Source organism: Ptychodera flava, chromosome 16 (genome assembly GCF_041260155.1).
Source record: "Ptychodera flava strain L36383 chromosome 16, AS_Pfla_20210202, whole genome shotgun sequence".
In the NCBI taxonomy this organism is placed as follows: Eukaryota; Metazoa; Hemichordata; class Enteropneusta; family Ptychoderidae; genus Ptychodera; species Ptychodera flava.
In genome coordinates, this window is record NC_091943.1 from 34,151,321 (window position 1) to 34,179,140 (window position 27,820).

Below are 27,820 nucleotides of genomic sequence, written 5' to 3' on the forward strand. Positions count from 1 at the left end.
TGAAGTGACTTCACTCAGCACAAACAATGGCGTATTACAAGGTGTGCAAATAACGAGTTTTGGTGTGTTATGATTGTACCTATACATTGCATCAATTGAGAATAAAGTTGCGTCATAATAATTTACTTACATGTAGCGTTGTCATTTCGCATTTGCTTCGGTAAAAATCAAGGTCTATCGGACCTTTTTTGCTCAAATCAATAAATAAATAATTTCTATTACGACTCTGGTGTTTTTCAAACGAATGAAGTTCTACACCTTTCACGTATATGCGTGCGTTTCTCCCGGACCAAATTTGGAAGGAAGTACGTCTTGCCTATGGAGTAATCTATTGTACAAAAAGTTAACGGTTTAAGCCCTGGGAAATCGAACCATCGAGGAATTAATTTTTACAAACTGCCACACCCTTTTTAGGTGTCTGGACTGGAAAACTTGTATGATGGCATGCAAGACATGAATAAACCGGGACGACACATCCTAAACTTGAATACACTGAAGACACCACAAACAGAAGCTACCTCTGCTTTAAAATTTACATTCTTACATTCTAAGGTCAAAGTGCAAAGTTCGATGCGTTCATACCATGAGAATGTTCATAATGATCCCCTGTAGCCAAATAGAAACCATAAAACTTATCAAAGCCTCGTCTGTTCGGTGTATATGCCTCCTTGCAAAATCCTAAATTCCACCTGTTTGTGAAAAAAGAACAACATACGAAAGTTGGAAGATGGAAAAATTATCCATATTTTCTAAACACAGGGATTCTCCTATGGTTTTATGATGATTAGTATAAATGGCCTAACATGACATTTTCATGTCTGCCTTCACCAGACAGATACATGGAGAGAACGAAAGGTAGATGTCTGTGTCTGGCTGAAATATTGTATGATAATTACATCGTAAAGTTTAAACCTTAACAATTTTAAGTTTTTTTTACAAACTTTCATTACTTTCATAACTGTGTCTCTGTGTGTGTATAAAACACATCATGTTTAGGTAAAACTGGCAAAGCTTTCCACACACATATAAATAAAGTTCACGACACTTACTTTCCAACCATATAAGTTGAATAACCCAACTCCTTCATTCTTCCAGGGAGCAAAGTCAAATTTAGTTGAAGACCATGTGGAAAATATATCCCAAGCTGTGTCTATGAAGATATGTTTGAAAAAAATAGTTTATTAAAATACTTTTGTCTCCTAAAATTTAATTGTACTGAACAGGGATTTGCAGCAATTATAATTTCTCTTATGCGTGCGATTTATCGAAAGTGAGTCTCTTCTTAATTGTTTTCGATAAACAAGGAAATAAACTTTTACCTCAAAGTGAAGGCGATAGGGATAATATCCACTCATTAATGCCGCTCTTGATCTGAAATACAAAGGAAAACCTGGCTTTAACGACAGCACGGAGCCTACTCATGATACTTCGATCACAGATATGTGTGAGACTCACAAAGGTTATTAAATGTGTTTGGTGATGAAATACTGGTCCTCTTTCAATGAAAATGAAACCTCAAGGTCAATTTGTGAGGCAAATATTTTACTGAACATTTCGAAAATGCGTTTCTTTTCGCCACTCTCGCTCAAATACAGTGAATTGAATGAGTGAAGTGTGTAATTCCAACAAATACCATTACTTTATCTATCACTTGCTGATGTGGGTAAAAGTATCAGTGGGGTCAAAGTTCACCATACAGCTTAGGAAGAGGTCAAATTGATGCTAGCCAAATATACAATAAAATCTATAATTGAGATTTGACATCAAACATCGAATGATCGCTTTGGCTATATATGGCATTTCATCACTGCATTCAAGATCTATGTCCCAACCTATGTCCCAACACCTTCACTGCGAGGTCTATGTCATGACTTAAGTCTGAACACCTTCACTACGACAAAAACTTTTGAAAGGTTGTATTGGTAGACTGGAGTCGGCAGAAAAGGAAAACAGTGTGTTCAATCTCGTTCACGGCTATAATGCTCACCCTATCTCCTGAACAGCGCAATTTAATTTGAATTTCATGAGTAGGGTTTGGACTCACCAGATGAGCGTTGAATGAGGTCTTTTTTGCTCACGTGTTTACACACGTGAGTATGTGTCGCAGCGATGTCTGTCTGTCTGTCTGTCTGTGTCTGTCTGTCTGTCTGTCTGTCTGTCTGTCTGTTGGTCCGATATCTCAAAAACGGCTTATCAGATCAGAATCAAATCTGGTACATAGATTCAGTTAGCAAATGGCAAGAACTGATTAGTTTTTGGTGGGTGTGGCTTGCATACTTTTTGCTCATTTGCATAATTAATGATTTCAGAAAAAACGGATATACATTAAAAACGACTACACACAATTTGATGAGATTTGCTACAAATGTTGATCACACCAAGATTATCAGCAGTGGGAACCATTAAGGGTTGACATGAAAGATAAATGCTAATTTGCATATTTAATGAACTTTCCTAACTAGGGATATATGTCTGATTTGACTCGATCAAAATTAACCAAACTTGGTATGTATATTAAAGATACTATGATTTAACATTATTGAAAGTCATTAAGCGTTTTAACGTCAGCCAATTCCTAATTTGCATATTTCATGAACTTTGTTAATTAGGGATATATATTTGAAATGACTGGACCAAAGTTGATGAAACTTGCTACATGTATTGAAGCCACTATGATACAACATTGTAAGTCATTAAGCATTTTTACTTCAGCCAATTCCTAATTTGCATATTTAATGAACTTTCCCAATTAGGGATATATATCTGAATTAACTTGATTGTAGTTGTTGAAACTTGCTATATACATCAAAGATACTGTGATATAACATTATTGAAAGTCAAAAGACATTTTTACTTCAGCCAAAACCTTAAATGAATTTTCATAATTAGGGATATTTATCTGAATTTACTTGATCAAAATTAATGAAACTTGCTATGTACATTAAAGACACTATAATACAACATTATTGAAAGTCGTTAAGCATTTTCTCTTCAGCCAATTCCTAGTTTGCATATTTAATGACCTTTCCTAATTAGAGAGATATATCTGAATTGACTTGACCAAAGTTGACAAAATTTGCTACACATATTACAGATACCATGATACAACATTATTGACAATCTTAAGCATCTTTACTAAAGCCAATTCCTAATTTACATATTTAATGAACTTTGCTTATTAGGGATATATACCGGGATTTACTTGATCAAAGTTGGCAAAACATGCTATGTACATTGATGATTATACCAGGTACTAGGTTAAAACAATATCGAAAGTCATTTCACATTTTCATGTCAGCTAATTTATAATTTGCATATCTAATGAGCTTTCACAGCTCGGCATATATGACTTGAAGGACATGGCCAACAGTAATTACACTTGCTATATAAAGTGGTGATACAATAAGAGCAGTCAAATAACTTTAATATTTTTATTTCAGCTAATTACATATTTGTATACTTCATGACCTTTTAGAATTAATCGGCGGTGATTATTGTTCATTATGTTGATCATAATAATTTCAATGAAGTTGCAAACATGTGGCAAAGGTTCAAATTTACACATAACTTCAATATATAATGAAACACGTGAGCATTTACAGTTCATATCTGGTTTAATAAATTATTAATTGTCAGTAAATGGTACTAGAACTTGCTATCTTTAACCGCTATCCTATTTATTTACTATCCCATATCCTAGTCAATCTTGCATTCTTCATCATAGTTTCAGGAAGCCCGAAGATTACACGCTGGTTTCATACCCTTTTTTGCTCACGTGTTCACACACGTGAGCATATGTCGCAGCGATGTCTGTCTGTCTGTCTGTCTGTCTGTCTGTCTGTCTGTCTGTCTGTTGGTCCGATATCTCAAAAACGGCTTATCAGATCAGAATCAAATCTGGTACATAGATTCAGTTAGCAAATGGCAAGAACTGATTAGTTTTTTGTGGGTGTGGCTTGCATACTTTTTGCTCATTTGCATAATTAATGATTTTAGAAAAAACTGATATACATTAAAAACAACTGCACACAATTTGATGAGATTTGCTGCAAATGTTGATCACACCAAGATATATCAGCAGTGGGAACCATTAAGGGGTGACATGAAAGATGGTTGCTAATTTGCATATTTAATGAACTTTCCTAATTAGGGATATATATCTGATTTGACAAGATCGAAATTGACCAAACTTGCTACAGTATTGAAGATACTATGATACAATATTATTCAAAGTCATTTAGCATTTTCTCTTCACCCAATTCCTAATTCGCATATTTAATGAACTTTCCTAATTAGGGATATATATCTGAATTGACTTGACCAAAGTTGACAAAACTTTCTACATGTATTTGAGATATTATGATACAACATTATTGAAAATCATTAAGCATTTTACTTCAGCCAATTCCTAATTACATATTTAATGAACTTTGCTAATTAGGGATATATATACGAAGTGACTGGACCAAAATTGATGAAACTTGCTATATACATTAAAGATACTATGATACAACATTTTTGAAAGTCATTAGCAGTTTTACTTCAGCCAATATCGAATTTGCATATTTAATGAACTTTCCTAATTAGGGATATATATCTGAATTAACTTGATTGTAGTGGTTGAAACTTGCTGTATACATCAAAGATACTGTGATATAACATTATTGAAAGTCAAAAGACATTTTTACTTCGGCCAATTCCTAATTTGCATATTAAATGAATTTTCATAATTAGGGATATATATCTGAATTGACTCGATCAAAATTGATGAAACTTGCTATGTACATTAAAGACACTATAATACAATATTATTGAAAGTCATTAAGCATTTTCTCTTCAGCCAATTTCTAATTTGCATATTTAATGAACTTTCCTAATTAGGGATATATATCTGAATTGACTTGACCAAAGTTGACAAAACTTGCTACATGTATTGGAGATACTATGATACAACATTATTGAAAATCATTAAGCATTTTTCCTTCAGCCAATTCCTAATTTGCATTTTCAATGATCTTTTCTAATTAGGGATATATACTGGGATTTACTTGATCAAAGTTGGCAAAACATGCTGTGTACATTGATGATTATACCAGGTTAAAACAATATTGAAAGTCATTTCACATTTTCATGTCAGCTAATTTATAATTTGCATATCTAATGAGCTTTCACAGTTCGGCATATATGGCTTGAAGGACTTGGCTAAAGGTAATTACACTTGCTATATAAAGTGATGGTACAATGACAGCAGTCAAAGAAGGTATTTTTATTCTAGCTAATTACGTATTTGTATACTTCATGATCTTTTAGAGTTAATAGGCGGTGAATATTGTTCATTATGTTGATCATAACACTTTCAATGAAGTTGCAAACATGTGCCAAAGGTTCAAATTTACACATAACTGCAATAATAATGAAACACGTGAGCATTTTCAGTTCATATCTGGTTATATAGAGCAACCACCTCTCATTGAGGTCAGCGACTTCCGTAAACAAACTTATTCGTTGGTCAACAGTTTTCTTATTTATATGAAAAAATGTCTGCTCATGAATTAATGGTAAATAAATGCATGCATGAACGATTGCAGAAATAAATGGATAGATAGATAGATAGATAGATAGATAGATAGATAGATAGATAGATAGATAGATAGATAGATAGATAGATAGATAGATAGATAAGTCTGATTCAGATCATTTTTATGAACGACTAGTCTATACCAGCCAGTCTATTATTAATATGAATTGCCTGGACCAACTAGACCGAATAGTAATAGGACATACAGAATTGAAAGTTTACCACTTTTACTCACGGACTGCATGACTGTGCTGCATAGCTCTGATTCAGAATGACGCCCTCTCTAGCCAGTTTGTCGATGTTAGGTGTGATGACGCTGGGATTATTGAAACCAACGTCGGACCATCCTGGGAAAATAAAACAAAGGCATCTTAAACGTGATGCTGCAGGCGACAATTGTTTTTAGTTTCATTACTTTCGAAATGTTCCACTTATGACACATTTAAGACTGTGCTAGACTGTATTACCCACGCTGAACTGCACGCTTGAGTCATCTTTATCGACGGTAACTCGTCATTCGTACTCGCCTTGGCCACGGTTACTCTACGGGTGGGGTAGAGTAACCCTGCCTGGGCTGATTTCTGCGAACATGATATGTAAACGGGTTGCATATTATCAGCTTGAAAAAAATTTACTTAAAGTACTTTTGATGGATACGAAATTTTGAAGAATCAATGTTCTAACCTTGGTTCATTGTTGCAACCAGTGATAAGTCATGATCACGGTCGCAAAAATATTATTTCAGGTGTGTATCAACATCAAATCCATGGTCGTGTTCAAGAAGCGCCAGATAAAGTTCTAGTAAAAAATTGAATAGATTAGCGAAACGAAGTTCAGGATATTTAACACTCGAATTTTGACAACACTTTACAGTTGTAATTCGGATTAAGACGACTACTTTGTGCCTTTTGCCTTTCCTACTTTTACATCTGGAACGCAACGAAATCTGTAGATTTAATCGTCTTAATATTCTTCAGTGCCTTGCTAGCGTTGTACTGAGTATACCTGCTTCTCACCACAGTCTCAAAATCTTAGTACCTGATTCCACCTGGTTTAGCGCTGAAGATACGAGTTACAATGTCGCCGTTTAACTACGATAAATCGAAGGATTTGCAATGTCAGTCCAACATTGACATCCTTGCCTCCTCAATCAATCAATCAATCAAGCCATCTTTATTATCCCCATTTGGGCAATAAAATTATAATCGCAGCAGTGACAAACATATATACATCAATTACAATTTAAACAGGCATTGAAATCCGGGCAGCACAGAGTAAAACTCAATAAAATCACAAGGGGTAACGGAAATACAAAACTTTAAAAGTTAGTTGAGTCTGTTCAATTGTCTGATAACCCTGTTGATGGAAAGTCATTTAGCTCTGTTGGTTTTAAAACTCGGTACTCTAAAACGACGACCAGATGGGAGCAAGCCAAAGTCATGATATAATGGATGCTGAAACATGGAATGCAAGATGGAATTTCCTTTGCGTAAAACGTGATTGTCATACAAGTCGGAGAGACCTATTTGTTGTTCTCTGATAATTTTGCTGCGTATATTTACTATCTTGTCAGTTCTGTTTCTATTCTTTGCATTAAATTCCGATACCAGAAGACAAAAATACACTCAATAACGATTTATGAAACATGTAATAATGTTATCTCCATCTGTCAGAACAAGTTGCCATCTCGAAGGAAAGCCAACCAGCCCAGCCGATTTTGAGAAATAGTAACCGGAAGATTTTTTACATGTAAGATGCAATTCTACCGTGTTTTTGACAAAACATGCATTTTGATGTCAATTTGTTTGCTGTTCGTAACTACCTCGTCGTATGAAAATCCCCCCACTTTCACTTAACTTCATTTTTCCCCACTAATAATCAGGAAATCTCCCGCTTCTCATTCCCGACTGCATTACCCTCCCTCCCCAAAGTGACCTAACCACACCTACTATCCCCGATTACGCATTTTCCCCTAATCGTCCGCTACGTGAAAGAATGCCATTTCTCTGTTTGATAATCAATAATGAGATTGCCAGCCTGGTTGGCAGTCCAACACGAAATCGTTACAGCTTTATCGGCTGCCCCTGTATTTCATAAAATGTTATTGATATCTTGTCTATAATATAGCCATTCACCTCTCCATCTTAACTCTTGTGACTTCAACTTACATAATGTTATTTTCTGCCCTGAATTATTCGCTAATGCCATGCAATCTGTGCTCAGTTCCTGATTCAATGAAAAATTGATAAATCCTGATTGATAACATCTTGACATGAATAATTTTTTGGTAACAGCTGCGAGGAGCCATAAATGGATTAATGCGTATTACGTACAATTGCAATTTCGCTTGTTTAGACATTTGCATGGTTTGGAAATGCCACATTTCACTCGTTTCTCTGCCATGGTATATCGCTCCGTGGTAGGGAGAAACGTAGATTATTAGAGTATCTGCGTACATGTGATCCAAAATTACGATGACGCTTTAAGGTAGCAAGATAAATGTAAATAAACGGTCGATAACCTTTCTCTAAATCAACTTTTGGAGATGAACTTGGGGTTTGACATTCCGTTGTAAGCTCCAGAACAGAATTTTTTAACTTTCGTTTTAAGTTTCCACATGGAAGATTTAAACCATTTTCTTGCATAATCAACAGTAAGGGTCATATTTTAATTTTACTTACCGAAAATTTGCCGATATTTGAAATTAAATATACTTGCTCTTCTCTACTTTAACCCTCACGGGAAAAAATGAAATTTTCGATTTTCACAGAGACAAGACGATGAAAACTGTATCAACTCCACAACCATCAAATTGAGTCTGCACAAGCAAAGTAGTGTAAAAATATTTAAGTCCAAATATCTATCCCTATGCTTAAACAACTATTGTATGACGTCAGGCAGCTTAAGTTCCCCGACCCACTGGAGTGGTCGTTGCTTATTTTGTTTGTGTAAATACAAAATGTGTGCTTTGTCATCGAGAAATATCCGGAAAGAACTTCAATTGACTTCTTAATCGGTTTTCGTTATCTGTCAATCATGATATAAATTGAATGACCGTGAATATATGCACGGCAATTTTTTCAATTCAATTCAATTCAATTCAATTCAATTCAAATTACTTTATTGTCCATTAATGAAACACGCACATCCACAAATGGAAAATTTTCTTTCGGCACCACAAAGCTCCTGACGTACAAAAAAAACACACACACATATATATACACAGTCTTGGGGAAAAATCAATAAATTACGTATAAAATTCCGAGTTTAAAACTGCCACAGCTGAAGGTATAAAAGACTTTTTGTACAAGTTTTTACGCGCAAAAGGTACCTTAAGTCGTCGACCTGACGGGAGGATTTTAAATTCTGTGCTAAGTGGGTGTGTTTGATCCTGATGGATCTGAATGGCTTTCCTCTTCAAATTTTGGTAATATATTACTGAAAGTTGCCGTTGTTTTATACCAACAATCTTTCCTGCCAGATTGACGACTTGTGTTAATCTCATTTTGTCCTTAACTGAGAGGTTCCCGTACCAGGATACAATATTAAACGTTAAGATGCTCTCAACAAGCGAACAATACACAGTTACTAAAATATTCTTTCTGACATTAAAGCCTCTCAGTTTCCTGAGAAGGAATAAGCGCTGCTGTGCTTTTTTACAAATAAATTCAATGTTGTCTGTAAAACGACATTTCGAATCTAAAATTGTACCAAGAAATTTGAAAAGAGACACTCTTTCAATTTGTTTTCCATTTATATTTATCGGTCGAAGTAATGAGTCCGGAACTTACTTCTGTCCGGAACTTGCTTCTTTAATTAAATTTCAGTAGAAAGGCTTCTTGTACACTGCTCGACAAAGAGAATGCACACGAGTGGGGGTTATACAAAAAATATGCTGCGTTTTATTAGCCCCGTCAACCTTATAAATGATATAAAAAATTAGTGCGCTGTGCGCGGCGAAAATTCAATGTCGATGGGATAAAATACACACATTCTGAACAGTCAACCGAAGCTGTCGTGTACATTTTCCAGCATGTCAGGGTCAGCGCTACACTTCATCACTCAGATACAGAATTATTTCAGTAATTGAATGTTGAGAGAAAAATATACAGAAGGAAAAAACAAAGACTGTATCATCACATTATGTTTGAAGGAGAACCAAACTATAGGCTGAGAATCACATATATTTGTTTGTTCCGACATATTTAGAGAATACGAACCAATGGATACGAAATGAAAAGGGTTTCCTTGCCCTCTAGCTGCTTATTTATACTGAACTCCAAGTGGCCAAAGTCGCAATGGATTTTGTGTGATATCATGTTATGGCAACAACAACAAAAAGCAATTAACAATAAAGACAACTAAGATGCTCTATGAAAGATAAAGTGGTATATAAATGCAGCAACTAATCACATATCGCCTGAAAAGGCCACTACGTTGTGTACAGAATGGAAAATACTTGAAAATGACGTCACCAAATGAAATGTGCAATGCCTTTGTGCGTTCGCGTAAGATCTATTAATTTCTGTTTCGGGCCGTTCTTGCTCTAGCCTATACGTATATATACAGCTTAGGTCATTGATTAGACTATACGCCCCATAGTTCATGTCACCGGAACCATAAGATAAAGTCCGTGTGGTTCGAGTGATCGGTTGAAATTAAAACATACACACCTGAGGAACGCACTGCCTACAATTACTATAAGTGCATAAAACCAATTTATAGATTTACAGCAGTGTTTTGCCACACCTATATCCTCCTGGTCCAGGAGTGTATTAACTTTTTCGAAAAAACAGTAACATCAATTTGACAAGTTGTCGGCATCCATACATTTCACTTTCCTGTAATTTGATTGGATTTGCTTCATTTTAATGTGACATTTATATTTTGAAGGTTTTTCGCAATGAGGTGAACTAACCTAGATCATCGGCGAGGATAAAGACGATGTTTGGTCTCTTCAAGGAACTCAGCGTCTTACTTGTAAAACTGTCTTGAAGGAAGTGGGAATACAGCACGATGCAACCGCAGGTAAATACACCACAAGTAACCAACTTGGGTATTGAACGCATTTCTGTGCAATGGTAAAGTCTGTGATACGCATTCCGGGTCTGCATCAGCAGAAGTGGATGCGGTTACAAACAGCTCTCTAACCCATTGTATGGTGTTATTATAATGAGGTGTTGGCAGGACAACCACTTATTGCGCTCCCAGCTACCATCAGGGGTAAAGCTGACGTTGTTTGTTGTCCTTTTTTGTATAAAGCTGATGAATTCTTACTTTTGTTGTCTCAGTCTGTGCTATTCACTATTTCAATATGTGTATATGAACAAGAGCACTATAGAATCGTATTTTTTCGACATCGCCCCCTGTCACACGCTCTCTACACAGACACAGATGCTTTCCAGCTTGACACAGCGAACTTTCTGTGCATATTATGGAACTATTAAATTAACACAAAATGACTCTGACTCACCTAATTATGCCGATTGTACCATTTATTTCATCACCTACAGACCTTTCATACACATTATATGTGCGATACACTCAAACATGTAAACAAAATGTCACCTCTCTATCTGCGCTACACACCATTGGGTAATTGAGATCTGAAGATAATTCCATAGCAGTGTGGTTATGTACGTCGATTAGCAGTATTGCTATCGCTCTGCAATACATGTTTGTCACATATTTTCAGGCAGTCTGCTCTCTATATAGTTAGTTACTTTGTTTGTTTACTTACATTTTTATACTTGTTCTTCTATTGTCTTTTGTGTTTTATTTATCTTTCTTTTGTCAGTATACTGTCTGTCTGTTTAATTTTCTTCTGCTTGTTATCCAGTCTGAGGCCCCTGTGCACTCATGTGGGAACTCTCTGTCCATATGTTATGAAACTCCACTCTCCTGTTCGAAAGACATACAGTGTTACTTTATTTTGGTTTCTCGCTCATTACTAACTTCTTTTAGGGATAAACCATTAGATATGGGAGGGGTGGTCAAAAAAAAGAAAAAAATCAAAGCAAAAAGGGAATAAATCTTCAGTTTAGTTTTCAAAATTAAAAAAAAATCGGAAACTAAAAAATTACAAATCTGACAGTTTACTTTAAAAAATCAGCACATGACGACTCACTTGGACAAAAATTTCAAAAATTTACAATTGTAAAAATATATGACTACGCCCACCTCCCAAGATCTAATGGTCCGTCCCTTATACATGGCAGTTCTACCTGTGGACGAAATTGCTCTGGTATAAACAAATGTGTATGTATTATGTGCTGGGTATTCTGGTCGTCGGTGCTTTCAACACAGTTACATGTAAATATACTCTGCTGGTTTCAAATGGAACCTTTATGGGCTTTGCTGATACCGTTTAGATATGACTTTTATGACACTCAACCTACCAGAATTTCCTTGACAAATTTTCACAAAGCCACGCTACAGTTTTTCCTTTGGTCCATGAGGAGAAGAAGAATCCCTTAATTTACTCATTCGACTAGTTTTCGCCGATCCGATACGACTATCATGATAGTAAAAATCTGAATTTCGTTTGCAGACTTCAAGGGTCGCTATCAAGCAATGCAAAGTTAATGAGCGAATCTCTAATTGCTCCGCGAAAAAAAATTAGGTTGTGCCACCTTATATGTCATGTTTTCGCAAACCTGATGTGGCGAGAACAGCCACACAAGTCCTATGACTGGCAAATATTTTAAATATTTTATGGTAATCGTTATTTCTATGTTAAACTAATCCAACGGTATATTTGTTTTTTCGCTTATATTTCTCCTTGCAAATTCTTGTTGATATATCTACGTCATTTACATGGCATTGACTGAAACAATAAAAATGTATAGGGCATTTTCTGCTCGCGGAAGTATCTGTAGATTTTAATTCTAGTTAATGCTTTTGCCTTGTCCATGTAAACTGACCGCCCCTCCGTACACCAACTCTCGTTTCTCCCATTCCATCGGTAAATCTTATATATTATTACCTGAATACATGGGTTTATGTGCCCGAGAGCAGGTGACAATTTGCCCGACACCAGGAGGGCAAATTGTCTCCTGCTGCGAGGGCACATAAACCCATGTATTCAGGCAATAATATTTTTATTACATGCCTTTCACAGTTAACGCTATATGACATTTAGTTACATGCAGGGCATTTGCAAACAATTTTACCATTATCGAGCAGCATCAAACAGATTCTAACGAAAGTCAAAATAGTAGTGCGCGCACTGATATTTTACATCTAGCGTTAAGCGTCTACTTTGACATCGAAAACGTCGAAGGGCTTCACCGGACCGGGTAACCATGGAAACCGGTCAGTACATCGTTCACACGCCCGCTAACTCCCCGGATGTTCCTATTCGAATCAATGCACACATTTGCACTAACGCCGAGGCATGTAATAATTTAGCACACTGCCTGAGTGCGCTGAACGGTGCAAGGAAAGTGCGAGGACCATAGACCCTCGAGAAAAACTCGAAGGTCTATGCGAGGACTGATGAATATTGGGGGCGCTATTCAAATACTTAGTGATTAGCGTTTCTCTTCCCGTTTCAAATCTGTGTTTACAATGTACTCATTTTTGTTATTCCCGTCATAATACTATGAACCTACAATGTCAAGCAATAGGATATCGAGTTTTTTTCTCATAGACCCTCTTTCTGACGTTTGGTTTCACGAAATACTGGTATGACGCGGTGCAAAGTGATTTTGATGAAAGCTAGCGTATTGCTAATGACAAATGTCTAAACTCGTTGCTACGTCACCGATGTTGCCTGTTGCCTGTTTCGCAATACTCTACCCATGAAATACTCCACACAAGTAGTGCTGGCACTGGGAGGCATGTCAAGAGCGCATTTCACCATGTAAGCCAATTCAAAAAAAGTATTCCTTCGATGATATTGTAAATATTTTTCAATCCTTTATTAACTTCATTCTGAGAGTGTAAAGCGTTGTTATGGTTATCCAACCACACGATCACACAGAAAGAGTTGCAACATCAATCTCAAAGGCTGGTGGCACAGCTTTTAGAATTCCTTGAATTCAAATGTACTAGAGCAAACATCGGTTTAAATCGGTCAATCGACGGTACACGGACTTTCATGGCGCACGTCGTTTATCTGAAGTTTAATTTGTGCTCTCTTGTACTGGAATCATGATACCAAATGTTTTGCTGTTATTATCTTGAAGTCAAAACCGGTCACTTGAGTATAAATGTCCCCCTAACTGCACATCTACAGCCATTAGTTTTAACTGCTACGCTGCAAAAGTCGGTAAAATAGTGCGTATTTATTCAATTATTAGTAACAATTTCCTAGACTTCTTGATACGTTTTCTTTGCGTTCATGGTGCGTGCAAAACTGCACAACTTGAAGCAATGTTTGGGTATAGGACACATATAATCAATGTTTGGTGTATAAATTAAAAATGAGTGTTTGGGGTTTGGTTTGGACTCAGGAAAGACCGCATTTGAAAAAACGGGTTATTTTGTGAATCCTCATGGAAAGGTCTTCCATGAACATCAACATATTTATAAGACGGTGTGAGCGATTTCAACGCAAAACCTGAGGAATTAAGCTTTCTTTTAAATTTCAAACTATCCATGCTTGCCCTCACGCCATCAAACAGAACTTTGGCCAAGAAAGCCTCTGGATAGTGATTAAATTTGCACAGATTCCGTTTAGCGACTGTATGTGAGCAAAGCGGATCCGAGCAAGAATCATGCACTCAAGCATTTTAAGACCAAGTAATCATTTTTTAAATCCTTTATAATCCTTTCAAGGATCTAAGGCAAGAAGCTTTTCCTCGTGTGTTTGTGAATTTATTGTGTTTAACTTTCTGCCTTGCGAGGTGGGCACTGAAGGAATTCCAATACATTTTACTATAGTTTAAAACCAATCTCTTAAAAAAACATATACTGCACCATTTCACCTCAGACTCTCTTTCAATGGCTTTTGCATTTTTTAAATTTCCAACGTGTCTCATTCATTAAGGTGACACTGAAAACTCGTCAAGGCTAGGTAAGTAAACTTGAAAATATTTTGGAACACAAAAAACTGGCATTCTCTGTCTGTAGTATACATGACTTTCTGAGCATTCGCCGCGGGGTTTAAAAATACAAACGTTGAACAAATATCGCTGCGTGCTCGGGCGTAGACAAACAAGATTTATACTCTAGTCACATTTCAGACCCAAAACTGTGCAAACACTCGTTATGGCGAAATTCAGTGACCTTTTGTACTTCAGGGACATTAAAATGGTTAACACATTTTTGAAGGATGTTCTGGCTTTGATCATTTATTGGCTAATATTATTTACGACAACGATAAGACTTTTCCAAAGCACACATCAAACATCAACATAAACATGGGTGTAAGTAAAAAGGTGCCTATATTAAGACTGAAATATAACAAAATTGAATATAATTTCTGTATACACCCAACTTTCCCTTCCAAAGACGTACGACTATTTTATTTCGATTGCTAGCCCCAGGTATGTACCGTTTTATGTTTCGCATACTCTACTTGTTTGCTATCAGGTTGGAGAACTCTTGTTTCACTTTTCAGTCGTTTCATCTCGGAAACCGACATACGTTCGACAAAAATACTCCGGAGAACTCTATATGTGCAAAGACTAATGGAAACATAATCAACGAAGAGCATTTTAGAAAACAAGTAACCTCTCTCAAACCTTGTAATTAAAAGCTTGTCAGAGGAGCATGCGCACCGTCGTTACTCTAAAATTTACGTTTTACGTGTAATTTTGTACAAAAGTAATGGAAACTCTTGGTTCCCTATCTAGAGAGAATACAATTTTGTGAGCATTGATACATATGAACTTCATTAAAAGCACTCCATATCAAACAAAACTCGTGTATTGGCTCGTTTTTTTTGAAAGTCATTGTTCTATATCTCAGTTCTATCTGCAATGAAAGGGTATCCTACTGAGACTATGCAGGTAGCACACAAACCTCCATGATCGCTGATTGATATACAGACTGACCACGGACTGTGTACTGACTGACCGGCTGACTGTCTGCATTGACTGATTAAATCATTGCTATATAGTTCCTCCACCACACATGCACCTGGTTTGTGATAGCCCAGAAGTCTGTCGGCTAAATGAAAGCCACCACCTCACTCATTAAAACATTAACACGGCATCAAATCATAGACCCTAAAGAAACTGTGATCAAATTGACCGCGATGTTCATTTGTTTTGGTCAGTACATAATAATGTCCTCCAACGATTGCAAGTCCAGAGATACTCGTGTTGGTTGACAACACGTTCACTGTGGTTCTTACGTAAACCATCGACAAGTAGATACTCCTTTAAACTCTTGCCTCACTGCAAAGATCGCACAAGCTACTTCTTCAATTCTTCGCGTTCGGCATAATGTTGTCCTTTCAAATATTTGTGAAAGACTGCTTCCAAACTACCAATTCAAGTCTCTTCTGACTTCTCCTATTGACTCGTACAATGCTGTATAACACAGTCTGACCTAGGATTTTTTCAACCGAACTCAAAGGGGCACAAAAGCTCTTGCAACCACAGTAGTCACCTGCCAACCCACTCTATTCATGCAACTCACGATACTCAGATATACTTACAGAGCAATTCATTATTTGAAAGATGTTGATATTTGAATGTTTTTAGCGATCAATATACCCCCTACATAGCTTTTAATCGCGAAACTTGCTTTGAAAGTAAAAGGAGCAAATCATGTGGATAAATCCTCTATCTGTCAGTCGCTAAACTGTGATCTATAAATTGGTATTTTTCTCCTTGTCTGTGGTTAACCATAACTATACGCAGACTCTTTACACTGCTTTGTAATATCGTTCTACTTTTGTTAATAGCAATATTATGACATTCTCATTTTGTTTCTGTTTCCTTGTTGATATTTACGATCTGTAAACGAATTACCATCGCTGTTGTTAGTTCCTTTAATGACTGTTTTGCCCCTGGTACCATTGTTGTTGTTAGGAAAGACAACAGAACGCGAATCTCGTAATCGTTTGCCTATTGTCATCTTCATCTTCAACCAATCCATGCAATTTACAATTGTTCTGATTTGCAAGAGAGTCACCGAGTGGTGATTGTTACACTGATCACTGCATCGATGTGGAGAGACCGTCTGCATAAAACATGACTGGAACTAATATGGGATAATTGGATCTTTGGTTTTTTTTTCAAATTTCTCAAAAATGTTAGGTGCCCTACAGCTGAATGTTGCGATATTACAAATTACTCATAAAACAAGTGTGTAACTTAAAAAGAGAAGCAGATGAGGTTACATTTTCAGATTATATCGACATTACTTCACCATCCAATTATCCCAAATTAGTTGCAATCGTGTTATAAGTAGTAAATTTTTTGAAGTATCCCCATTTCAGCCCGAGATTGACTATGGTTAGTAATACCTGGCATTCAGAAGGGCACAACTTATGTGTGTACATAAGTTGTCTGTCGAGGTACCAGATATACTCTCGAAGGAAACGATGGCCTATGTTGGCACCCGTTGGTATTGTCACAGTCTCTCCACACGTTACACCATGATCACACAAAGGACGGTGTCATCGTCTCAAAATGCACTCATAATAGCCTTTATGAACTTCGACTCCGAATTGCGCACTTCCAGAGAGAGATGTCAGTAAAAGAATGGTCACTGTGGGTTGTTTCTCCCTTTCATATGTAAGCTTTTTAATGTCTTTGTCTTCGAGTAGTCCACGGATTCCTTTTGTCCGACTCAACTATTCAAGCACTATGACCTGTGCCATTAGCACACCTGGATCAAACCATTTTATGAGGGGAAGGGGAGCTTAGGATAGATCACCATTAGCTCCTCAGCATATGGCAATGATAGTCAAAGTAAGCAAAGAATTTAAAATAAGATTTCGAAAATGCAAAAGAAATGCACTGCAGTAATATTTAATTAACATCATTTGTGTTCATATTTTGTTACTATCATATACTCGACATAGTGTTATCACTTGCCTCTTGCAAGTTTTTCAATGACTTCTTTTCGATCGATTGAAGATTTCACCGAGGAAACACTTCGGAGTTTTCTTCCAAATAAATGGATTGCGAAGGATGACTTGATATAGTTGTACTGAAAAAAAGACTCCTCAAACCCCACCCAATTATAAAGTGCACGGTTCAAGTGAGACGCCTTTGCGCCATGGTGATAGGGACAATAGAAGCCTTCCGCAAACAGTACTTCACATGGGTAAACGCTGACCACATTACCATAAAATACAACACACACTACTAACGCACAGTTTGAATGGATCGGCCGGCAATGGTGACCAACTATCGGAGTCTCGTCTTGTAATTTTAGTTACCAAAAGTGGTCTTGACTTCAATTAATCGGTATGCGACTCGGCGACAAATGAATAAGTACTGGTGCAATTGACTTTGTTACCAATCACAGAGCAACATGTACTCGAGCAAAAATAAGCTGGAAGCCACGGAGAAGCTCTTCAAAGACGTGTCAGTCGATCCAAAGGCTAGGCTGACACAGGGAAGACCTATGGTGAGTCTGACTATGTCAAAATCTGTAAGAAATGTTTGGACGTTGTTCACTGACGCCAGTATTTTAAAATTAGAGCACCGTGATTTGTCAAATCTTGATAAGGTTTCTTATACTCCAGTCAACGCTACAATTCGCGTTTCAGTCCTTACGTCTCGACACTGTGCAGTTCAGCAACATGTGGTTGAAAGTCTATCGAGACACCAACCTTGATTTATTTTATTAGGCTCAAGCACAAAATCGTGATTTTTGCAGAAAATGAATCTTCTACCCGAGTGTCATCAAAACGACTAGCGTCACATTTTAACTACAGACCAAATATCACTCACATTCAAGTGCATTTTGCGTTCTGTTGACTGACAGTGAGTTATTTCTCCGGCCAAAGTCTCGTACGTTCCATTGTAAACTTATGAATGGTCAGGGGCAACTTTAAAATGTCTGTACAATTGCTCCCCAAGAACTTCTGTCGCCTTCTTCGACGTTCTGAAGGCCCCAGATTGAATGGTATCTTTAAATTCGGACGTTGGAACGCCCCGACTGTATCGAGGATTGTGTATGATCACACATTGTTAGAGTTGACATAGTGTTTTACAAGTCACTCTGTCGGACAACAATCTCCGTACAAACGTCTACCACACTGTACACAATACCATAGATACGGTCTTATACGGCCAGTTGGCATTCTAAAGGTCACTTACAATCAGTATGGTTATGGCACGATGTAGTCTTACAGGCATAGCCGACACCTAAATCGCCGCTAGGGCTTGTAATCCCAGTTGAAATGTTAACTATGTTTGCTCCAAGATAAAAATACCAAGAGTTTGCTGCAAAGACATGCATCTGCATAGTATCTGCTTCCTTGTTCCCCTAATCTCCGCATCTCATCAGCTCAAACTGATTTCCCAAAATATTTGTCGGTTGTCATGAACATGATCGTTATTTGAAAATTGCTGGTATCTGAAGATCCTATTTGAGCATTTGATTCCCAATCTTCTCAGGATAAAGAAATGGGAATTTTAACGCGTTCTTGATATCGGCCCTGTAACCAAGGACAACCCGACAGTGCAGAATTCATTGTAACAAACACGTACAACCTCTCTGTACGGGAGTATTGACCTCTTCCTCTAAGACAAGCACAGCAATAACAACAAACAACGACTTCCTTCTTGTTGTGTTATAACTTTGAACCATAAACGTATAGATTGAGTTACTGTTTTGTCACCCATGTAAACTACAAAATGATTACGGGGACATATAATACAGTAAGATGATATTGGCTTGGAAATCTACTGCCCAAGAGCGATGGCGTATGTCTTCGCTGTGAGAGAGAGAGAGAGAGAGAGAGAGAGAGAGAGAGAGAGAGAGAGAGAGAGAGAGAGAGAGAGAGAGAGAGAGAGAGAGAGAGAGAGAGGGGAGGAGAGAGACAGACAGACTAGGACTCCTCGTTCCTGGCAAAAATCGAGAGCAAAATCATAGAAACTTTCACCTTATAAACTTTGTGTAACATATAAAATACTACATGTTTGTTCAGTCCATTAGGTTATCCTCTCGAAATGCCACATATCTGAGCATCCAACCTGGCCAAATATTTCAAAGTTTTGTAACTTATTCGTATACTTCGTTTCAAATCAAAATGGCGCTACAGGACCAATCAATGAAATGATAAATGAACACATCGAATAAATATTTGATCAGTGGCGGGCACCCGAGATATGTGATAAGAATTTATCAACAAAACAATGAACTTTTCTGCGACTCGAAATCGGGCTACACCGTTATAAACCCTGGATCTCCGACTCAACCTAGCAAAGATATTACTACGCGTTGCTGTGTACAAACTTGCAAATCGTTGCATCATTAGCTGGTCACCGATGTGACAAAATAATCAACTCCAAGGAAGCGTCTGCGATGGCAATTAGCACACCAGCGTGGATTTTGCACGAAAAGTTACAAATGTCAGTAGCCTAACATTTGCGACAAGAGGAACTAACACTGTCCAATTATTTATTCATATTTAAAGCGGCAAATAGAAATGTTATAAATATAATCTTTCGCTAGTAAATGCTAATTTAGGTAGCTAACTTCTGATGAAGAATTCTGCTAAACAGCCCAATTAACGTTCAAATTGTGATCACTATTTATGTAGACATTTCGTTGTCTAATGCCAGGTGCGCTTTGAAAGTTAGAGAAGCGAGGCGCAGTTCACCTTCTGTTTACTGTGATTGAGGCAATCGTTAAGCTTATACGGCACAGAGACTGCACGCACAATGGATAATTTAATCACTCGGTGCGTCTCTATTCACTTTGTAACATGCGGCATGTGACAGCGATAGAACGGCCTGTTTTCTAAACCAGGGACTGTGCTTGCCTAAACACTAACTACAATAAGTTATGCAGCTTTCTTTTCAATCCCTTTCATGGAATAGATAGTTGTGCTTCGTACCGTGGCATCATGAACCATGTGTCGAGGAAACGCATCCTTTATGACCGGCAATCTACAGTAGCTTATTTCTGTTAGTGAACGCCCACCTGTAAATTTGTTACTGTTCATTCAGACACGATGTGCCCCACTGAACCCCAAATAACATCCAACAAAGACATTTCTGAATGCTTCGTCCAGTTTCAGTCGTGAACACGGCATGGAAACCTTTTTAAGATGCTATGGAATCTTAAGTTACCTGGACTACATACAGATGAAAAGCCTTAGAATTGTTTGGTGACGAATTGCTCGACGAATGTCTGATCAACATCACTGACAAATTAGATAGGCCACAACAAAACTCGTAAATTCCGACAAGTTTTCAATAGTCAACACTATGTCATGACGCTGTCAAAATTTCCTTTCTTGTACGCCCAGCCTTTGGTTAATCATAGAGTCGACACTGAATGCTGGACCGAATTACCGTGAATCTCCTGATCTTCGAGGCTGTTTCTAAATGCTGTACGATGCGAAGCACATAACTGGCACTAAAATCACAAGAGAGGTTTAACGCGCACTCATAAACAATGTTCACGTTTGAATTATAGAGCAAGGCTACAGTAATTGGTGTTTCATATAAAATTTGTTCTTTTCTCCCCTGTCATTTTGGCTCGCTACGTTAGAATTGGGGTCGATGTCAAGGCTGAGAACATCGCACCATTGGAATCTGACGGCATAATATTTATTGCATATTTGTGTAACTGATATCCCATGTATGGTTCCGCTTGGAGAATGTAGTAACCTTGGATTGGAAATAACGAACAGTCTTCGTTGATTTACTGGTTTAAGCTGAAAATTGGAAGGTCCAGTCAATTATTTAATAACATAGCCCATGCCCTTACTGACCATTCTAAGTATATGATTACAAAACAAACTTATAACGCTTTAAAATATACACCAGTAGGCGTAAGTTGAATAACTTTGTTGTGTGTCTAGGGTCAAATGTTATCGTAGACTAAGCTGATACCGATCAACGCAATATTTGTACAGTCGTTGTTTTGTTACTTACCAGTGTCACATGACAAACTATGCCTGTCACTTTTTTACGTTTCCAAAGAAACAAAATATCCTCAGATAATCAGAAAGTAGAATTGCTAGAATTGACTTATACAATTTTAATGCAGAGTAACAACCTACAACACGGGACAAAATCAGACACCTAGTGATCACGGGGAATGGCAATCATTCATTGAAAATGGTGATATTGTTCTCTGATAAGTAGGCATTGCAACTACAAATGGATAATGACACATACCATGGTATATAGGTATTACATACACATATGCACACACATTCATATATATATGTAAATATATATATATATATATATATATTATATATATGTGTGTGTTGTGTGTGTGTGTGTGTGTGTGTGTGTGTGTGTGTGTGTGTGTATAGGATAAAGCCCGAGTACGAGGGCTCTTCTGTATATAAAGTCCAACCCAACGATAAAATGTCGAGGCCGCAGGCCGAGACATTTTATCGTAGGGTTGGACTTTATATACCAGAAGAGCCCGAGTACGAGGGTTTTATCCGACTTAAAAACTATCGCCCTAACTGATATATTTTCGTTTTCAATGTGTTTACGTCAACCGTCCCCTTTGTCAATGTAACATGTTTAGGATATGAATTAAAACTTTTATTTGTGAAATAGCCTTCCAATGTAATGGAACATCCTATAAATGCCCTAGGGCACATTATATAAATGCCCTAGGGCACAGCAGATTTTGTGTTGCAGCTGGTTTCCGCTGTGTTACCAAATTTGAATATTGAAACGTACCAGATGTCTACAGAATATGACATGTTCACTTTTGATTGGACAGTACTTTACTACGGCGCTGTCATTCGTTTCTGGAATTTGGTGACCAAGGCTTTACGAGTAAATAAAACACCCTGAATTGAACACTCTGATTGGTCAATCAACAGTAGATAGCTTTTAAATATTGCATATAGGCCTATATAGTGCATATATGTATGTATGTATGTATGTATGTATGTATGTATGTATGTATGTATGTATGTATGTATGTATGCATGTATGTATGTATGCATGTATGTATGTATTCGATTTCACCCCGGCCATCGTCAAGACAGTCATCAATTTGACAGCTGCAGTGATTTGGCCATTTTGGAACAGTTGGACGAAATTGTTGATACAATGCCTGCGTAAGTCAAATATAGAAACACTGAAATCCCAGGTTGAATTGCGTCAAGATGAGACCAAACAGACCCTTTCTGTACTAAATCAACTGAATCATATATCTACAGAACTAGATATTGAACACATTTCCCGTACGAGAGAGTACACCTTGTACAACTATTGACAAAAATCGATCTTGGTGTTTATTATATATCCATACATCAGATGAATCACCTTTGAACCTGTCCAAGTCATCCCGAAGATTACTTCAATTTAGATGACGGGAAACCGGTGCGATTGGTGGTACCACTCGGTTAATGACCAATTCATTACGCACTCGATAGCACTGGTGCCCACATGTCGCGAACTGGTTAAACTCTCGTTGGGTGGTTTGCTAAAACTGTGAATTTATATATACGTAACAACAATGCTGACAGACAAATATAGGTCGCTAACACCACAACCACCACCACCACCAGATTGTTCCGTTTACTTTTTTAAAATCTGAAATGATCTGTACGTCGATTTGGATAAACTGAAAAAGAAAAAGAAAGCTCAGTCAAATGTTTATTATATGTTGTAAAAGTGGTTTCTAAAATTAGGTATCTGACCTATACGCAATGCATTCCATCCACAAATCGATTTTGAATCGATAGTCAGCAGAAACACAATCTGAAGTGGGTATTCTTATTTTGATCTTTGGACTACCTTCATCCATCATCGCCTAGGAACGGCATTTTACCTGTTTTGAAATAAGACAGTCCAGAAGATTATGATTTCACCAATGTCACGGTCCATCCTTGTGACAATCATCTTAGGTTTTAATCACTGAACGATGGTTGTCCATGGTTGTTAAGAAACTTCTTTCAGACTGTCTTTTAGCATTGACCTTTTTCGTGACGTCACGTCCACTCACGGCAAACACGGTGGTCGCTAGCATTAGGAAATAAATCAAATTTGCAGAGCGTGGCTGGACACGCATATTTGACCGAGCGTGCATAGAAAATGATATCGTGAAAACACCGAGGTGTTTAGTGTAGAAGTCGTAGACTGGATGCCAGTCTTGACGACTTTTTGTGATATATGTACAGGAAATTAGCTTATATAAATTGTTGTCACTGAACACCTTGCGTGTGTGGTATGTACAGTGAGATTCTTATTCAGTGCATCTGAAAATATCTTACACGCGCAATTACCTATTACCTATACTAGTGCTTAAAATCGGTTAACCAGTCGCTATAAAACGTTGACTCATTTTATTGCCCGCAATGGCGTTGGTTCTTTAGAAGTTTATTGCGTACTTTAATGTAATTATAGACAGGTTGCTGTTGTACAACTTGTTGGTATTGTAGTTTAATTTTATAAAGGTGTGTTATCGATTGACTGAATAGTATAGGTGCTAAAGGTTAAAGTTTATATATTTTTATCATATAGACGGTACATACAGGCACGGATGAAATGACCCGGTATAGCTCCAGTCGACATTTAGTTTACAGGTTAACATAGTATTTGCCTTTTGTCTCCTGAAATATTTATAATGTCATTGCTCTACTGCAACCAAATGAAGTTGTCAAAATCTCAGTGCGTGACCTATTTGTCATCTAACAAACTGAAATCCCATGAGGGGAAACAGTTGAAACGATCTAGAGACCACAACTAAGGCGATTACTATACAAAAACTGATCATTTATCGTGCAATTTTTTCTGAATTTGTGAGTGAGTAAGAAAGTAATCCGTCGAACACGAGAGAAATCAGGTGAGCAAAAAGCCTCGAATGAAATTTTGCTCAGCTAATTTCTCTCGCGTGCGTAGTGAGTGAGTGAGTCAGGCAGGCAGTCAGTCAGTCACTCAGTAAGACCAGTACTTGAATATCTAAAGTAATTGACTAACTAAGTAACTACATAAACGACCGTCCAAGACCGATTGTTCTCTTAAGAATATAACAGAGACGCTTGGAAGTGTAATAAAAACATAAGATGTGGGCCTGACATTTACGTCTTCAAGTCGGGAGACGGTGGATGGAAATAAAAACGTTTTCATGACACAATTTGATAATTAGGGGCCCAAGCCTACCGGCTGGGCCCCTATTGGTTTCGTAGGAATTCAACTTTCTTCTTCTTCTTTTTCTTCCGCTCTTTTTTGTCGACCTAGAACTCAAACACCGCTTACCGCAAACTTCTGAAACTTGCAGGGCTAATAGGTACCTATGAGATCTCGTGCACCTGGGTATACAAATTTTGATTGGTCACATGACCTGGCGGCCATATTGGATTTTCCAAAAATCTAAAAATGGCTTCTCCTGAATACCTAGGGGTCTAGTCGATTTGAAATTTTTGTTACAGCAAGCATGGCCTAAGGTCTTAAAAATTTGCCAATAAAATTGCATGCGGTCACGTGACCTTGGCCGCCATATTGGATTTTTGAAAAATACCAATTTAATCTTTAAAAATCTTCTTCTCCAGAACCAAAACACCGATTCGACTAAAATTTCACATGTAAAATCTTAAGAGTTATCTCTTTCAAGTTTGCGAAAGGCGTCTTGATGGGTCACTTGGTTTGGCCGCCATATTGGATTTTGCGAAAATCGTGATTTAATCTTCAAAAATCTTCTCCAGAACCAACACACCGATTCTACTGAAATTCGATATGTAACATCTTAAGTGTGATCTCTTTCAAGTTTGCGAAAGGCGTTTTGATCGGTCACATGGTCTGGCCGCCATATTGGATTTTGCGAAAATCGTGATTTAATCTTCAAAAATCTTCTTCTCCAGAACCAACACACCGATTCTACTGAAATTTGATATGTAACATCTTAAGTGTGATCTCTTTCAAGTTTGCGAAAGGCGTTTTGATCGGTCACGTGGTTTGGCCGCCATATTGGATTTTAAGAAAATCATGATTTAATCTTTAAAAATTTTCTTCTCCACAACCAACACACCGATTGAGCTGAAATTTTATGTGTAACATCTTAAGTGTGATCTCTTTCAAGTTTGCGAAAGGCGTTTGGATCGGTCACGTGGTTTGGCCGCCATATTGGATTTTCCGTAAAATATTAAATTCCAAGTGAAACGTACAGTAACTATTAGATGATGTTCAAAATCCTACTTTTTCAAGCTCGAATTTTGCACATAATATCATTAGTGCAAGATCAACCATGTTAACTGCTTGGGCCTCGCAAACGCTGCTTGCAGCTTTAATTGATTTTGTACTTGCAAGGATTGCATAGATTTTCTTCAATAATTAAACACTTCTTTTTCTTTTTCCAACCATGCTGATATACACTGTATTTTTCAAAAAGCTGCAATAATTTAATTAATTTCTGTTTTGCACATATTTACCACTTTCGACCAACAAACACGATCTGCTAATCCCTTAGACAGAACGTCATGCCCTTGTCATGTTTCTATAATTTGCACCGGTTACTGTAAATTTTCATTCTAGTGATTCGCCAAATTTCAACATTTCGCCACTTGGGCTTGAATTCCCACGATTTACCGGAGGTGTAATTCTTCAAAATTTGCGGCAAATTTACATTTTCAAGTCTCTTCTGTTTAAATTCAATGGCAACGCCATTCCAGGCACCCGCATGTCTCGTGAATTCATATGATTATGCATGGAATGTCTCACGCAAGGTTGGACAATAGAAAGACAATGTAGTCGAACTTTTATCAGAACTGTAGCTGTTAAGTATCACTTTTCATATTTTCACAGCTTGGATTTAAAACAATGGCGTTGTGACATGTCTCATGCATACTACGTATTAATCATTGTGAAACTAGCGTTGGCAAGTTTTCTTGTCGACAAAGTATTGTAAATTTGGGAGTCGGACTTTGGGGGCCTTGGAGTGAGCATATCTCCAGGCTCTCGGAGCTAAGGGTTGCCCCAGGTAGCCATCAGGCTGACCTGGGGAAATAAAGTTTCGAGCGCAACGTTAATTCCTGTGTCGCCTGATCTATATATTTACTCCATCTACGCGTACTGTGGTCTGAAGTTCCCCTTAATCGTGATTCCAGAACAGCATGAACACTTCTCCTTATGGTGGAGAACTAAACCCGGTTGCAATATCGACCAAATGTGGTGTTTGGTCGAGCCTCGAGCTACAAAGCGAGTCGTTCTGCCAAAATCTGAGCTGCATGATTCCCCGAAAACGAAGAAAACGAAGCCTCTCACAGCAAAGCTGAATGGAATTTCCCGATAGAACTGCGAGAAGCGAGTCGCTCCCGGACACCTGAGTGAAATTCCCCGGATGACATAAAGGATGGACAATGCAGAATTCAGACCGAAAAAAATTACAGAAGAAGATGGTATTTACAGAGGCAAGCTGAATCATTCAACCCAAGGAAGCTAGCGAAGAGCACGTCAAGGTAGATCAACCATGAGAAGATAACAGTATTAACATTTTGAAGGGTGAGCAGATTCGAGATTTGTCGAAGTTATAATAATAATAATAATAATATTTGGTTCTTATATAGCGCACATATCCATAAGTTGAACAAGAGAACTGTGTATGATCGTTGGAACTGCGTCTTTTGTCTGCGAACTGAATTTGACAATTGTTCGAGGGGCTTTTGTGGTCAAATAGTTAGTATAGTAGACTCGCTTTAATCCCAAATATTGGTATTGTTCAACAGAGAAATCTAATTATTTATACTCGTTTGTCTCATCTACGCGGGTTGGTTTGGGGATTCGGAGTGTTTTTTTTATTAAGTGAATATAATTATAGAGCTACGAGAATTACCGACGCTGCAGTGCTACGCGTAAGACGTCTCCGATACGAAGGGTTGGGGGGTTGGAGAGTTGAATAGTTAGTTTTTAAATTTGAACATCGTCAATATGGTAATCGAAATTGTTCTAGAAACGGATCTCACTGGGAGAAACTTTTGATCACAAACATAACCGCGGACATTGCTCGATACAGCTTGTATACATCTGCTATCAGCACTGCAACACATACATTATTCGATTATTTTCAAATAACGATGTCATGTTTCTAATTACAAACAAAAATTGTACTTTCCACTTGATGTTCTTCTGAAATTCTATACTTTCCTTGTGTATTTTGTGTAAACGTAATAATTTTGTATTCTATCCA

At 37.5% G+C, this 27,820-nt stretch overlaps 2 protein-coding genes across 6 annotated transcripts in view; one reads left to right on the plus strand and one right to left on the minus strand.

Annotated features, from left to right (window-relative positions):
- The window catches only part of LOC139114659 (arylsulfatase J-like), a 40,482-nt gene that overhangs the window by 11,643 nt on the left and 1,019 nt on the right, over positions 1–27,820 (minus strand). Inside the window, exons 1-5 of one of the 5 annotated variants that reach the window (XM_070676511.1) lie at positions 11,319–11,447; positions 5,814–5,925; positions 1,320–1,371; positions 1,050–1,150; positions 583–689 (exon numbers count right to left, since the gene is read on the minus strand). In XM_070676511.1, the coding sequence (XP_070532612.1) occupies positions 583–689; positions 1,050–1,150; positions 1,320–1,355 (244 nt within the window). In that variant the 5' untranslated portion in view covers positions 1,356–1,371; positions 5,814–5,925; positions 11,319–11,447. Of the gene's footprint in view, positions 1–582; positions 690–1,049; positions 1,151–1,319; positions 1,372–5,800; positions 5,926–10,496; positions 10,716–11,318; positions 11,448–27,820 lie in introns of those variants that run through there. The other 4 variants (XM_070676510.1, XM_070676512.1, XM_070676513.1 and 1 more) reach the window with 4 other exon arrangements.
- Positions 17,825–27,820, plus strand: part of LOC139114657 (NACHT domain- and WD repeat-containing protein 1-like) — a 43,764-nt gene continuing 33,768 nt past the window's right edge. Inside the window, exon 1 of the mRNA XM_070676504.1 lies at positions 17,825–18,112. Coding sequence (XP_070532605.1) covers positions 18,017–18,112 — 96 coding nt within the window. The 5' untranslated portion in view covers positions 17,825–18,016. The remainder of the gene's footprint in view (positions 18,113–27,820) is intronic.